General features: G+C 38.5%; 1 protein-coding gene across 4 annotated transcripts in view; it reads left to right on the forward strand.

Annotated features, from left to right (window-relative positions):
* Positions 1-15,371, forward strand: part of SUPT3H (SPT3 homolog, SAGA and STAGA complex component) — a 256,384-nt gene that overhangs the window by 116,006 nt on the left and 125,007 nt on the right. For all 4 annotated transcript variants that reach the window (XM_041480946.1, XM_041480945.1, XM_041480947.1 and 1 more), the window contains exon 3: positions 11,621-11,705. In XM_041480946.1, coding sequence (XP_041336880.1) covers positions 11,621-11,705 — 85 coding nt within the window. The remainder of the gene's footprint in view (positions 1-11,620; positions 11,706-15,371) is intronic.

The raw sequence follows: 15,371 nt of genomic DNA on the forward strand, positions 1-15,371 counted from the left end.
AAATTCCTGAAGTTAAACCTAAATAAAACACAACTATTTGAAAGAATTGTTCTATATTTTAATTTTTGTGTCTCTTTTCTTCTTAGTGGATGTGTTTTACCTGTGCCTAATAGTTTCTGGGGAATTAGTTTCTGTTTTTGAGTCACAGGTTCACTCATAACACAGAGTAACCCCTATAACAGCTCACAGTGGGTTTGATTTTTGGTAACTGGGGGCTTGTGGTGCTTCATAGCTGTAGAAGGCTCTGCCCCAAACTTGTTATCTGTGATTCAGAGCGCAGATTTTCAATCTAGGATCTCTGAATACTGTTGATCCAGAAGTTGTACTAAGTATTTTGAAGTGGTTTTGTTATTTATATATTTTTAAAATGTAGGTGTAGAATATTCTGACTATTAATACCATTGTTGGGTTTTACAGTGTTCATGAGACATGCCGATATTTTTAAACCTCTTTTGGTCTCAGACAGTTCTGTATTTTTGAGATAGGTTATGTTTTTTGACACACTTTTCTATTTCTCCTCACTCTTACAGTGAGTACTGCAACAGTTCTCTCACACAAGTACTGCAAAGGTGAATAATGAAAATACAGGCTCCATATATACATGGGTGGACTTCTCATAGCATTTTGTTTTACTATTAAAATTAAATTTAATTTGCTAATTTACTATTAAAATACCTCTTAATTTGCAAAGCCTGATGTGTCAGTAGAGCACTTGTTACCCCCCTGGCAATGGGAGGCCCAGGGGGAAAACTTGCGTTTTCTGACCTCGACCACGGTGGACAAGTTGCTTCCCTTCTCCAGGCACTGACTTCAGGAAGGGTAGTAAAATATGAAAACTGATGTTATAAAACATGTTACCATCTGATAAGGAAGTGTGTTGTTTGAGAATTGGATATAATTATCGTCATTCAACACCCACACATCTCATTCATAAAATCATGACATGAATTTTTAAAACAATGAAAAATGGCCTTGATGTTTTGGAGAATATAAAAAAGAATAATATTATTTCTCTAAAAATTAACATAAAACATTAATCCCCATTTGTGTTTTGTATTTTGTGGATTACTTTAAATTGTCTTGTGGTTTTAATCTAGATTTAAAATAGCAAGAGGTTTCCACATTTGGTTAACACTTATAATATATATATACAGTGAAATTGTGTTTTGACTTCCTGCTCTCCTCATCACTTTTTTGCCCTGTCCTCTTGAGAGCAGGCTGGGAATTCATCTCCCTTGGCTTTGTTAAATTCCAGTTGTGTTTGGGTATTTTGTTGAGATGAACTTTTTCCTAGAGCAGAAGTGACTGATCATAGTCCAGTCTGCTTGGTTGAGAAAGGCAGTTGTCTCGTTTGTTTCCTGAAAATCTGAAACCCTTTGTGAGTGAGCAAATGGAACATACTATGTTATACAACTGTAATAAATTATATCTTTTCCCTTGGCCAGTCATAAGGATTTGTAAAATTAATTTAAGACACTTAACTGTTGGAGTTTTATGTATATTGATGAGTACACAATGGTACTGAAAAGGGGTCTTGCCACAGTTTTGCACTGGGACAAATCTGCAGGTTTTCAACAGTTAGAAAGTATTTATTTATAATATAAGTATTTATTTATAATATAAGAGAAAAAAACCCCAGAGGGTGAAATGTATTGTTTTTATTAATAACAGGACTTCTAAAAATACCTATGTGATGTGATTGTCCAAATTCAAGCATTTACTTATTTTACAATATCACACTGCTCCTCAGCCAGTGGGTATTGTACATCCCACAGTTTACAAAGAGTAACCAAGTGAGTTCAGTGAAGACCATATGTAGAAAGATTATTCTGCAGAGCTTTTAGCAAAACTTAGAAAATTAGGCTTGGATGGAATTTATCCATATTCACTCTGAAACATAGTCACCTATAAATAGTCTGTTGAAAGTAGACCTCTACAGCATCTTGCATCAAAATTGGCAACATTTTGCATATTGACCACGGGGAAGGAAAAAGTACTTAAAAACCTTTTACTCAAATGTATCTTCTTAGTTGAGTTTTTATATACACAACATCATTTTTCATGTCTTAACAGTAGTCATAAAAGTTTAAGTACAGATAATCTTTCTGCACTTTCTGATTGAAATCAGACTTTAATTTACATATTTGCTCTTCAAATGGCATAATATACAGGATTCTGCCTTGATTTTATGTATGATATTGCTTGTGAAGGGAAGTCACAGCAACTGGGGGAAGTTAATTCCTGAGGTGTGGAAGGAAGAAAATTCCATTTCTGTCCCCAAAATGAAGAAGAAGGAGGATCTGGGAAACAACAGACCAGTCATCCTGGCATTGACCCCTGGGCAGGTCATCCTAGAAATCATTTCTGAGCCTGTTAAGGATTCAAAAGTGATTTAGAGTTGTCAGATTTATGAAGGGGAAATCATCTGTGACCAACCCGACAGCCTTCTCTGATGAAATAGCAGTGCAGTGCATGAGGGGTGAGCAGGGAGTGCTGTTTGCCTTTACCTAGCAAGGCTTTTGCCCCTCTCTCCTGTAACATCCTCTTGTGCAAGCTGATGAAATAGATGAAGGGATGGACAGAGGGCTGTGTTCATAGGGTTGTTACTGGCAGTGTGAAGTCCCTCTGGAGGGCTGTTGCTTCTGATGATCCCAGGGGTTGATCCTGGGCTCAGCACTTTGTAATGTCTTCATTATTGACCTGGGTGATGGGACAGGAGTGCACCCACAGCAGTCTGATGAGGATACAAAACTAGGAGTGACTGATGGAGCCTGTCATGGTGCTGTCATTCTCACCAGGCTGGAGAAATGTGCCAACAGGAGCCTCCTGAAGTGCCATAAAGGGGAATCCTAAGTAATGCCCCAAGAGAGGAATAACCTCAGGCACCTGAACAGGCTAGAGGCAGCAGTGAAGGTGGTCAGGTGGCAGCAGTGTGCTCTTGGACAGCACCCTGGGCTGCTTGAGGCAAGTGAGGGATGTGATCCTTCCCTTCTGCACTGGGCAGACCCATCTGGATCTCTGGGGCCACTGCTGGACTTCTTAGTACAAGAGAGACATGGAAATACTGGAACAGGTCCAGCGAGGGGCCACTCAGATGCTTAAGGGACTGGAGCATCTCATACAAGAGAGGCTTGAAAGGCCTGGGTCAGTTCATCCTGGAGAAGAGAAGGATCTGGGAAATCTTATCAATGTCTATAAATTCCTGATGGGAGGGAGCAAAGCAGACAAAGCCAGGCTTCCTTCAGTGGTGGCCAGTGACTGGATGGGAGCCACTGAGCACAGAATGAAATACAGGAGATTCCAGTTAAAAATAAAGAAAACAATTCTTTAATGTGGCCAAGGATGTGGGAACCTTGTGCAGAGAGGTTGTGGAGTATCCATCACTGGAGAAGGTCAAAACTCGAGTAGATGCAGCCCTGAGAAAATTATTTGAGTGGGGGAATTGAACTGGGTGTCTCCACACGTCCAACCTCAGCTGGTCTGTGATTCATGGAGTATAAGTGATGAAGTGGTGTCTTCTTTATTTCCCCTTTTTTCCCCTCTTCTGGCCTGCAAGAGTGTGATTTTGCAGTCATGAAGATGAGTTTATTAATGAAAAAATTGGATATTCGTTTCTTCCTGCCTACTTTATAGTGCATGTAAGGGAACATTAACAAAAGTTGCCCTTTCTAAAGGGAAAATGTAGGATATTATTTTGTTTCTGCAAGTTATTTAAGCATTCAAAATCAGCCTAAGAATATGATTCAGGAGGTTCATGCTTAAAACACTTTGTTGAGTCAAAATAGAATGACCTCCCGTGGAGCTGGGAGACTTCAGCATCTCTGAAAAATATCCCTGAGGATTTTGTGTTATTCTTGATTTATGGTGGCGTCACTGAGGGCAGGGTTTGTCTTTTTGTGAGAAGAATTGGACTTTTCATTTGGCAGGATGTTAGGCATTGTTAATCCTGCTGCCTGGCAGACCCCACCATTTAAAAACTCAGGGTGTCAACAAACTACTTCCATTTTCAGGTAAACAAAGTTGCTCTAACAAAGGTCTTGCCTTGTTTAGGTCTTAACTCAGGGGAACAATGATTCATTTGGATGGTGCTTTCCACCCTGGTAATCAAGAACTATCTGCAGGGAACCATTAAGAAGGCATTATAAAGTTTTCAATAAGCTCAAAATAATTATTCATCATGTAGTCTTTTATTGGTTTCAGAGTTTTAATTATTATAGGCATCAATGAAGTTTATTTCAGACTCCAAACACAGAGTTGCAAGTGATGTATCATAATAGAATGGGGTTATATCTCTTTTTAAATTATTTTTATTTACATAATCAAGATTTCCTTTGTGTACTTGTTTAGCATCACAAGACCCCTCCCCAGTTCTTGGCTAAGCTTAGTTTTTTGTGTCTCCCGCAGTGAAGATTCTCTTCCTTCTTTGATGGTTACAAAGGGTTTTAATTCTTGTTTTCAGATGTTTTCCTTCTAATTTGTTCTAAATGTTCCTGTTCTAAATTTTATCCCTTTACGTGTCACTATGTACTTTTGAATAATTAAATGGTATTATGTAATGTTTCTCTTTTTGTTGTTTATGCTTTTCCAATATTTGCAGACATCACCACAGCTTAATTTTAGAGTGAAAAAGCCCCATTTTGTATCTGACATTTCAGGTTCTTCCAGTACTTGCCTTTCTCATTGCCATACACTTTTGAGGAGAAGTGTTTTCCTTTAGCTGAATTTCTTGTAGTAAAGATTCAATAATTTAGTAATCAAATTATTTGAATTAATATTATAGCATTTAAATAAGTCAGTAAGATGTCTTCACTTGCTGCATAAATAGGTGATAATTAGTTTTTGTAACTTCCTGTAGCATCTCTAGTCTTTGTAGAAGTAGGAAAGTGGGGAACTGCTGTTCACATCATCAGGGTAGTGAGATGTTTGAGTCTACATATCATACTTGCACTAAATCCCGGTAAAGAACCTTGCTCAGCATGTTGTGTGAAACCTCTGCATATTTGATTTCATTAATCCAAGCAGATAAATATATCAGCTATGAACTCCGTTGGAATTATTGCCTTTTCTTTCTAAAAGGGTTTTGGTGGAAGTTACCTGATGAGCAAACAAGCATATAAATAGCAATATAAACTCCAGTGCTTTTTCAGCTAGTGCTGTAGACATTGCTGGTTAGTTAGCATAACTCAGTGCTTTAGATTGTTCCCTTTTTTCTTTAGCTTAGGCAATGTAGCAAGCAAGATTCTTTATTTTTTAAATTAATGCCTCAGTAAGTTTACAGACAATATTAGGAGGAAGTCTACAAAACAGCAACCTCACCTCTTTCTCTCTGATATAACGTATCTTAACGTAAAATGGAAATTATTTTGAGACTTTGTTATTTGTCTCTTTTCCCCCTATTGAAATTATCCTTTTACTCAGGGAAGTTTCTTCCTCCTAGACTTTGTTCTTTCCTCTTCCGCTCTCCATACAGTGTGTCCTCCTGTGCGTGTCTGATCAATTTTCTGGTTTGGCACCAGTCAATCTCTTTCCTTTCAGTCTCTACTTCTGCCTAATTTGTTCAGCAGCAGCCATGGCAAAAAAAAAAAAAAAAAAAACCCAAAAAACCAGAACAAAACAGAGAGAGGAGTTATCTTTAGCTTTTGAGACTTTGAAAGAGGTATTATCCTTATGCTATTTTCTCTTGGTTGTCTGTTGCAATGACAGGCTCATTCTCATGCTCATCAGAGCAGTCTCCTAATTTTCTGTCATCTAAGGGACCTGATCTCCACATTTTTAACTTTGTCTTTGCAGTTGGCATCCTCTGGTATGAAAGTGAATTACTTCAAGATACTGCATTACTGATTTTCCAAAGCTTCTTTTTCCTGTTTTGCAGTCATTTGCAGTTCTTATCCTTCAGGTGTTCAAATTGCTGGAAGTTTCCTGGACGTTTTTGTGCCCAGTACTGTAAAACTGATTTTCTTTGTCATGAACTGGCTGTCAGGTTTCCAGTATTTCATATATTTCAGAGCATGCTTCCTTATAATATGGAAACATCTGTGAGAATTAATACACTGCATATTCCAAGTGTATTCCCGCCAAACAGCTGACAGAAAAGAAATTTGCTGTGTGTTCTTACAGTGCTGAGGAGACGTGAGCCCACATATTACCCAGTCCAAATGTATCTGGTAGCTGTTTTGTCCTATGTGATTTTGTGGGATCCTTGCCTGGTTTTAGGTTTGGTAACAGTGAATCAGCTGGTTCTCTACAAGATGAGCACTCACATCTTGGTCATTGCTAAATCCAGTAGTCTCAAGCTCAGTCATTGTGCTGGAGGGCTCATTCCTCACCTGCAGAGACACACCGAGCAAGTGGGTCTCACAAGCAAACCCCACAGTCTCCCCAGCAGCTGCTGTGGACTTCCTGGTCCCTCCAGTAGCCAGCTCACAAACCCTCTGTTCTCTCCAATATGCAGCACAGATTTATGTCCAGAGTGTTATGTGGATCCCAAACCTCTCATCCAGGTCATGGGCTACACTGCCACATACACAGTGTGCACCCTCTCAGGTCACTGTGGCATGGCAGGCACATGGATCCCTGTGATCCACTGTCCCAGTCTGGTTGTAGGCAGGAGCAAGTTAATACCTCTGTGTTGAGGACAGAAGTATTTGCTTGCCTTATGGCAATTTGGATCATGGAATCATGGATTTATTCAGCTTGGAGAAGACCCTCTAGCATCAATGAGTCCAAAAATTAACCCAGCTCTGCCAGGTCAGTTGCTAAACCATGTCCCTCAGAACCCACTCCTACAAATCTTTTATATCTCTCCAGTTTTGGTGACTCCATCACTGCCATGAGCAGCGTGTTCCAGTGCCTGACCAACATTTCTGTGAAGAAAATTATTAGAATAGCCCATCTAAATCTCCCCTAACACAAGTCGAGGCCATTTCCTCACATGCTGTCCCTTGTTACCTGGGGAACAGACTGACTCTCACCTGTCTGCACCCTCCTGTCAGGGAGTTGTAGAGGGCGAGAAGATCCCCCCTGAGCCTCCTTTTTCCCAGGCTGAACCCCTCCAGCTCCCTCAGCTGCTCCTCATCAGACCTCTGCTCCAGACCCTTCCCCAACTCCTTTGTCTTTCTCTGGACATGTTCTAGCCCCTCAATGTCTGTCTTGTTATGAGGGTTCAGAACCGGACACAGCCCTCGAGGTGTGGCTTCACCTGTGTCCACCACAGGGACAATCACTGCTCTGGTCCTGCTGGCCACACTGCTGCTGACAGAAGCCAAGTGCCATTGGCCTTCTTGCCCACCTGGGCACATGCTCATTCTTTATGTAGAAACAGAAAAGGAGAGTTTTTAGGGATTTCTAGAAGAGGGGAAAAAAAAAAAAAACCAAAAACAAAAAAACCCCCAAAAAAACCAGCACATATTTCCCACCAGACTACCTGGCTACTTTTACACTTTCCCTAGGCTGGAGTCATCACATTTATTTGAGGTGGTAAATTCTGAATGCGTTGGGGTAGCCTTGTTATGGTGTGAACTCAGTAGAAACCCCAATGAGGGAAACTGTTTATTCTAGCTCAGTGCACTCCCAGCCACCCTGGTTATAGTTCCTTTCTGGCCAGGACAGCTTTTCAAGGCTGTGGAGGACGGGAGGTTGCAGCAGCTCTCTGTCTCCACAGTCTACTCTCCTGGTGGTCTGGCCACCTGGACAGCTCTGCATCAGGGGATTTGAACCAAGCCTGTGCCTTGCCTGCCCCAATACCTTTCTGAGGCACTTAAACCCCTGAAAATATAGCAAAAAGTGCTTTATCTCTTTCTGTAGCTGCCCATTTTGAAATTCTTATAAATGTCAGTCCCTGCACCAGGAGCAGGAGCGGGACCTTAGCATGTGCCAAGTATGAGCGTGTGTTTACACATAGTACCATGATACTTCATGTAGGCACTTAGTGGCTTGGACATTTACCCTTTTGAAGAGCCTGGAAACATCATTACAGGAACTTAAATAAATTAGAAATAGAAGCTAAAAGTAAACAATAAAAGCGCTGCAGCAGTCTTTTCTTTCTCCATGCTACTATTTTAATCCTCCTGTGAAAATCTGCGTAAGTTGATCCCCCCCTTGTTAAAATGTTTCCTTAAAACAGACAAACCTTTGAAATAGGATCTTCTAAGAAGGCTTTGTTATTGTAGGACGTGTCTAATGGGTTGATGCTTCTCTTACCAGGACTGTCTTCCATAATACTTTACTGCTTTGATGCCCTGCTAATGTTGTATTATGATATATTTCCTATTTGGTATTTACCTGTAGAGAAAGAGTTATTTTTTTTATTTTCAACAGAATTTTTATGAGTTTCATAGGAAGACTTATTAATAATCTAGTGAATAGAAGGTTCTTTAAAAGACTCTCATGAACCATAAAAGCAAAGCACATGTGAAATGAAATTCATAACTTATATTAAAGCATCAAGTTCAGCTTCACTTCCCAGAAGCAAGGGCACCAAATTTGGGGGCCTTTTTTTTAAAGTGTTTTCTTTTAGTTCTTAAACTACTTTGTATTCGGCCACTTGGGAAAATCTGAGCCATCTGACTCGTAGTTTAGTGTTTATTCTGCTGTGAAGAGGTACAATGCAAAAGTGGAGGAAAAAAATGAAAGAGTTAAAGTAATAAGCTACTTGTACATTTCTAAATATTACCTCTGGTAGCAGAAAGATGTAAAAAAAGGCTGTGTTTGGTATCTTAAAGAATGTTATGCTAAAAGCATGTTAGAATCAAGAAACATATCAAATGCTATACAAATACAATTAACGAATAAAGAAGCTTTACTTTATTTTAGTGTCTGAAAATCCTGGATCCATTGCAAAGGAAAAGGAAGCGGCTGTGGGTGGGTGTGGTGGTTTTTACTTTTTGCTGAAACCACCATGCCAGTATCTAGTTTTCTGTGTGTGGGAAAGAAGCTGGCAGAAGTTACGTGGGAAAACAGTGAAGGCAAACTGAGATAGAAATAGCTTTGGAAGGTAGAAAGGATGGAAGTGACGGAGGAAGAAAGTAGGTGCATCTGGAACTTGATTTTCTATTAAATCAAGAAGTGCAGTTGACATTAACCTTTCTTCATGTCTCAGCATCAACTCTGTCTATCACAGAGTCCCAGGATGGTTTGGGTTGGAAAGGACTTTAAAGATCATCTTGTTCCAAGCCCCTGCCATGGGCAGGGACACCTTCCACTATCCCAGGTTGCTCCAAGCCCTGTCCAGCCTGGCCTTGGGCACTTCCAGGGATGGGGCAGCCACAGCTTCTCTGGGCAACCTGTGCCAGTGTCTCACCACCCTCACAGGGAAGAATTTCCTTTTGGTACCTTTCTAAATCTATCCTCTTTCAGTTTGAAGCCATTGCTCCTTATCCTGAGTGGTCCATCAAAATAGACCAAAAAAGATTTTATGTTTGTCTCCTTCTGGATCAATGTGCTGCATCATGATAGCAACTCCTCTGCCCCTCCTGTCGTTTGGGGAACTGTGAATTGCTTGTAAGAGAGATTTCTGAATGCAGATGAGGAAGGCAGCTCAATGTAGAGGCAGCATCCTGCCTCAGAAATAGATTTTTCTTCTTCCACTTTGTTGTCTTCGGAAAAGGAACCCCAAGCCCTTTAATTTGTACATTTGTAAATGTGAGAAATGTATGTCTAAGCCAATTATGTGGGACACCAGGTTTTTACTACTGTCTTGCATAGCAGATTTATTTTGTATTTGAAGCCTTAAAAAGAAATAACAATTACCTTTAAAGATAGAAGACCAGCAGTTAAGAATTAACAGTATATTATGTTTGTGATAACTCTTCTGTTTGGTTTTATATACCCTGTGTGATTAAAAACAGCTATTAATTGTCATTTTCATGTTAAAAAAAAGAAAAAATAAAAACGAGCTTTATCCTGTATGAGCACTTTTTTTGAGTCTGTGATGGCTTAAATACTGTTTAATCTTCCAATGTACTATGATAATAAATATTTATATTTCTATTTGTATGTATTTCCTATATAATTTCCATGTATTTGCAGTTTATAAGGTAAATTTCTATTTAATAGTCTCTGGATGGGTTGCTGTGCTGTCCTTATAGTCCTAGGAAGTGCCTGACATTCTAATCCATGTATATGTGCAGCCCTGCATAATGGAGAAAAAATTATTTGAGTTGTGCTCATTTTAGAAATGTACAACATGCTATAAAACACAACTGTGTCTCTAAGATGCTGACAGTCCCAACAAGAGACTATGATAAGGGACAAATACAGAGTGTAATTTCCTCATGCTATGGCCAGTGTTGCACAGTGGATTATGCTCAGATTTTCCCTGAGTAGCTCTTGTTGTGCTCTTACTTGTATCAGGCTGACATTTATATATTTATTTATTAGAATTTGGAATGCTGTTTGCAGAACACTGGAAATAATTTCATTATTAGATAAAGGAAAAGAACCCTATTATAAAGCTCTTTACTTGTTCATAGATAAAATAATGTTTTACTGTATTGCAAGGTAGACTAATACTTTTGTGAGGAAATAATTGATATATTCAGTCACCTATAAACATTTGAGTCTTGCTTGGAAATAAAATGTCACTCTTTTTATAAGAGTCAGTAGTGTTATTGTTGGCTTGTGCTATTTAATTTACAATGAATGTATTTTACTATGCAAGCTTTTGTATTTTAAAAACTCAACTTTAGGAGGAGAGAAAATGTTTTATTCTCAGAAATGTTCTGAGGAAATACTAAACAGCATAGGAGTTGTTGTTCTCTAGAATGATGTAAGACTGGTGTTTCCTAGAGAACAAGAAATAGCAGAAGAAGTATAAGAACAGTAGGAAGAGGAAAAATTGCCTTCCAAAGTCCATTGTCACAATTTCTCATTTTATTCTCCTTGCTCGCCTCACCTTGCCTTTTGTTTGTGATATTATATGAACACTATAATCTCTTTATGACCTCCTGTCATTTCATATTGCAGAGTAGCCTTTAGGAGCTCACATACATTGTTATGTATAAAAATGTTTACCCTTGATTTGTTTCTTCCACATCTCAGCACCAGCATTTAGATGTGGGATAAAAAAGCTGTTGACATTTTACCTTTTCAAATACTTATTTGGTAATTTTGTAGACAAAGGGGGCTGCAAATGCAGAGTTAGTACTGCACATGCTGTACTAACTTTGCCTGCTCTTTTCTCATAGAAATATAGAATGTGTTGGGTTGGAAAGGACATTAAAGATCATTCAGAGCAGTGTGTGAAGAGAGGTAGTCAGTGAAGACTGAGGCAGAAAAAGTGGAGTACTTCAGTCTTCTCATCCATTGCTACAAGTTTACCAGTGTTGATTATTGGTGAGGGATGTACACAAATGTTCCTGCCAACTGGATTTTCCTCTGTTTCCTCAATCTTTCAGTTTGTCTCCACACGTGCTTTAGTGTACATCCTTGAAGCACTTTTGTTCCACTGATCATATGACTTTGGTTTATAATTCTTTCATCAGGCTGAGTGATCCTTTTCCATGCATACAGGTGTATTAACCTTATTGTTATTATTCATATTTTCTTCTTTATCTTTCAGGAGACCAGTACTTCTTTTCTCTTTAAATAATTTCCATAACCTTGCAATAAACCTCTGTTTCAGGTTTTCCCTGGGAGATGCTCGCAGGCCACTCCATGAAACTGCAATTCTGGTGGAAGACATTGTCCACACTCAGCTGATAAATTTGGTAAGAACATAACTGGCAGAATAGCCTGCACTCTAAAACTCCTTCAATCCACATGATATTTTTGTGATCTAATGACTAATAATAGATTGCCCAGGGTTTAGGAACAAATGAAATACAGAATCCAAGGGTGATGCTCTGGTCTCAGTTATCTGTAGAACCAGATATGCAATCCCACCTAACCCTGGGAAGAAAGCTGATGTTTTTTTTTTGTTAAAAAAAATTTAAATTGTTAGAAGAACTGACTATTCTTCTAAAGACTGCCTTCCTGTCTTTTTTTTTTTAATTTATGTTCTATTATTTGTGTTAATGCATTATTTACTTAGCATTTACATCTTAATATTCCTTCCATGAGATGTTTTGATTTCTGTCAAAAAAACCCGCCAAAATATGGAATATTTTAATATATTGAAAGCCAATGAAAGTGTTATATAAATGAGGTTGTTTTGAATCACATCTGTCAGAAACAATTCTAAATTTGAACCTCTCTTTTCTATTAAAGTTCAACAGCTCCTTTTAAGAAATAAGTCATGACATTTTATACCATGGCATGAATTTTCCATCTGACAAATGACTATACCTGTGTACAATCTGACATGCCACCTGTGGCTTCATAAAAAAATGTGGTTTTCTTATTATAGCCATTAAAAGACGTGTAGATGGGGCACTGAGGGACAGGGTTTAGTGGTCTTGGCAGTGCTGGGTTAATGGTTGGACTTGATAATCTCAGAGGTCTTTTCCAACCTTAACGATTCTGTGATTTGAATAAAATTATCAGCATGTGTGGGAATGGACATTATATGGAGCTAACATATATAGATTATACTAATACATATGATAACTAATATTTATTTACATCTGGTGAGTCCTTGGATCAGCTAGAGCTTTGAGCTGCAAGATCCTACACCTCATCTTTGTAATGAGCTCTTTTAGAAATGACAAGGCTTTTTAAATTTCAAGGTAGGTTCTGGTACTACATTAACTAGAGCTAAAAACTTCTGCAAAATGATGAAATTCAGAACAGGATACAGCACATATGATAAATATTTATGTGTGTATAAAAATGCATTTTATATATATTTCTACATATTCTTGCATATAAGACATTTATGTTTTTTAATAGAAATATACTAAAATCAGACTTCCCTTTGCCCACTGTATGCCTGCAGCAGGTGTTTTCCTTCAGCTTTGCACCTCATCCAGCAGCCATTCAGTAGTTTCCTGCATCTCAGCAAATGCCTTGGCATCCCTTCCAGCTCCAGGCAGTTTCTTTCTGCTCATACCTCTGCAGCCCAACAGTGTATCCCTGTCTCCACAGCCTCCTGGCATCTTTGTGGATTCTTTCCTTATTACACTCCTCTTGGGCTGTCCTGAACATGCCCCGTGGCTCCTCAGAGGGGACAATGTCTCTCCCCTCTCTGTAGGTTTCCTGCTGGTTAAACACTCTGTCCTGGGCATATATTTGTAGTTCTTATTCCAGCTTTAGCTCTGACAAAGTAACATTTTCTCTTTGTTAATGACCCCTGTAATTTATGCAAACCGATGGCTGCGGCTTCGCTCTTCTCTGAGCAGTAATGTGCTGGGGTCTGAGCTGTTCTGTCCCACCGAGCTGAGCTGAGCTGGGCTTTACTAACCCCTGCAGCTGAGAAAGTGCAACCTGTGGCCATGTGGTCTTTGCACTTTAATCAAAGCCGGGAACTTACTCGGGGGCTGGATGTGACCCAGGGTTAACCCTGCGTGGGGTGCAGGAGCTTGTAGGATTTCCTGACAGAAGGAAGAATGGGAATGGAGCGGCAGATAAACAGCTTTTCTAACCTTTCCCCTCCCAGCCCAAGACAGCACTTTATTTCTGAGGAAGTGAAAGTATCTTTAATAGCTCATTGCTTCGACCTCTGACATTCACATGCCGGAACTCTTAAATCAGTAGCGTTTTACATGCCCCGGGCTTCTGATAGGGAATTTTGCACATTTGTCATCCTCAATTGCACATCCTTATTGAGCTTCTGTGCAGTTACATGAAATTTTCACTTTACTTTTAGGTGTTTTTGCTGGTATTTACCTAGTACTAGAAAAATGCTATTTTTATAAATGAAGCTGACTGCAGAAGTAAATTTATTGCTTACCACCTGGATTTTATCATATTGCTCATGTTAATGGACTACGCAGTTCTCACTATGTAATTTAATGATTTCTTGTTTAATTCATGTCCATTTTTCCATCCATAATACAGGTATAAAGCGAAACTGTAGAAATTACTTTTATACCTGCAATAAAGCTGGCACGTTGCACACATCTTTCATAGTAAGCATTTGTAAGAAGAGCTTGTTCTTGTTGATTAAGTCCAGGTTTGAGCCTCTGCATTAGAAAATAAGTTTCCAGCACTATTACCTTTGATTGGTTGACTTTTGATATCTTGCAGCTTTATAGTTCCAGCTTCCTATTTTCAGAGTTGATCTAAACTCTATTAAATCAAAGTCTGGTTTGGGCAGATTTATACAATCACTGCTTCAAACCACTGTGCACTTCATGAAGTCCAGTTGCTGTAGCAGATGAGTGCACTAACAAGGCAAATTCCTGGAAAGCAGATCTTTAAGAGTTTTCATCACATCTTATGATCCATTTTGGGGTGTATTTTGAATAATATGCACACTGCTTTGCATAAAGAGAAATTCTACTAAAAGTATATAGCAATGTATAGGAGGAAATGAGCATCTCCAGAGGAAGATTCATTTCATCCTAAAATTACTTTCTGAGTTGAATGGGTTTGTGTCTGTCAAGGAATTTGTATTCTCAGCTGACTAAGAAATGAATTCTTTGACAGCTGGCTTGGATTTGAATATCTAGGAGATAGGCTTGAAAGGTGAGAGATAAATTCTATCATATTTGTGTCATGAGTTTGAATTTTTTATGCTTATATTGTAATGATTAAACCTTTTGTTTTTTGTATATTAAGCAACAGAAAATCATAAAGCCCCTACACTAGAAAGTTCTGTACATTTTTTGGTCAAGCACAATGTATTTGATAAACACAATGAATTTAAGTTTTAATTTGAAATCAACAGGTTCACTGTTGACTGATAGTATTTGGTAACAGTTCTAAGTGTTCATTTATAGGTAAATGTTTAAGGAATTTATAGATGCTTTCATGTTGCCCTAAAACTGTATTTCTTTATGTGTGCTAAGACTAGAGGTTCCAATCAAAGCTGTATTTTCTTTATGGTTAGGCACAAGTAATACAAGCAAAGTTGTTCCTACAAAAACAGTTCAACAAGGACTGAAAAAAGATGTTAATCAGAAGGGGACAAACCGTTCAATTATTGACCATGTGAAGTGGAATAAGGCCTCTTTTATTTCATTCTTCCATCGTATCTGATACAATCTCCATTTGCACTAAGAAGGTTTAGAAGCATCATCTTCTACAATAACTCTTTCATATCTATTCAGACCCTTAGAAAGGAAACTTGAAGATCCTCCTTTAGGACAAATGTATATTATTCAAAACTTTGTGTAAAAAAAAAAACAAAAACAAACAAACCTGTAATTAAGAGGAATGGACCAGACTTTTTGCTCATCATTAAACTACCGTTTAGTGGTTTGCCATCAAAATAGCCTAAATCTTGCACATACGCAGATATAAAAAAATATGGAAATTGTTTTCTATAATATTTA

Source organism: Pyrgilauda ruficollis, unplaced genomic scaffold, assembly GCF_017590135.1.
Source record: "Pyrgilauda ruficollis isolate IOZ18807 unplaced genomic scaffold, ASM1759013v1 scaffold54, whole genome shotgun sequence".
Taxonomy (NCBI): Eukaryota; Metazoa; Chordata; class Aves; order Passeriformes; family Passeridae; genus Pyrgilauda; species Pyrgilauda ruficollis.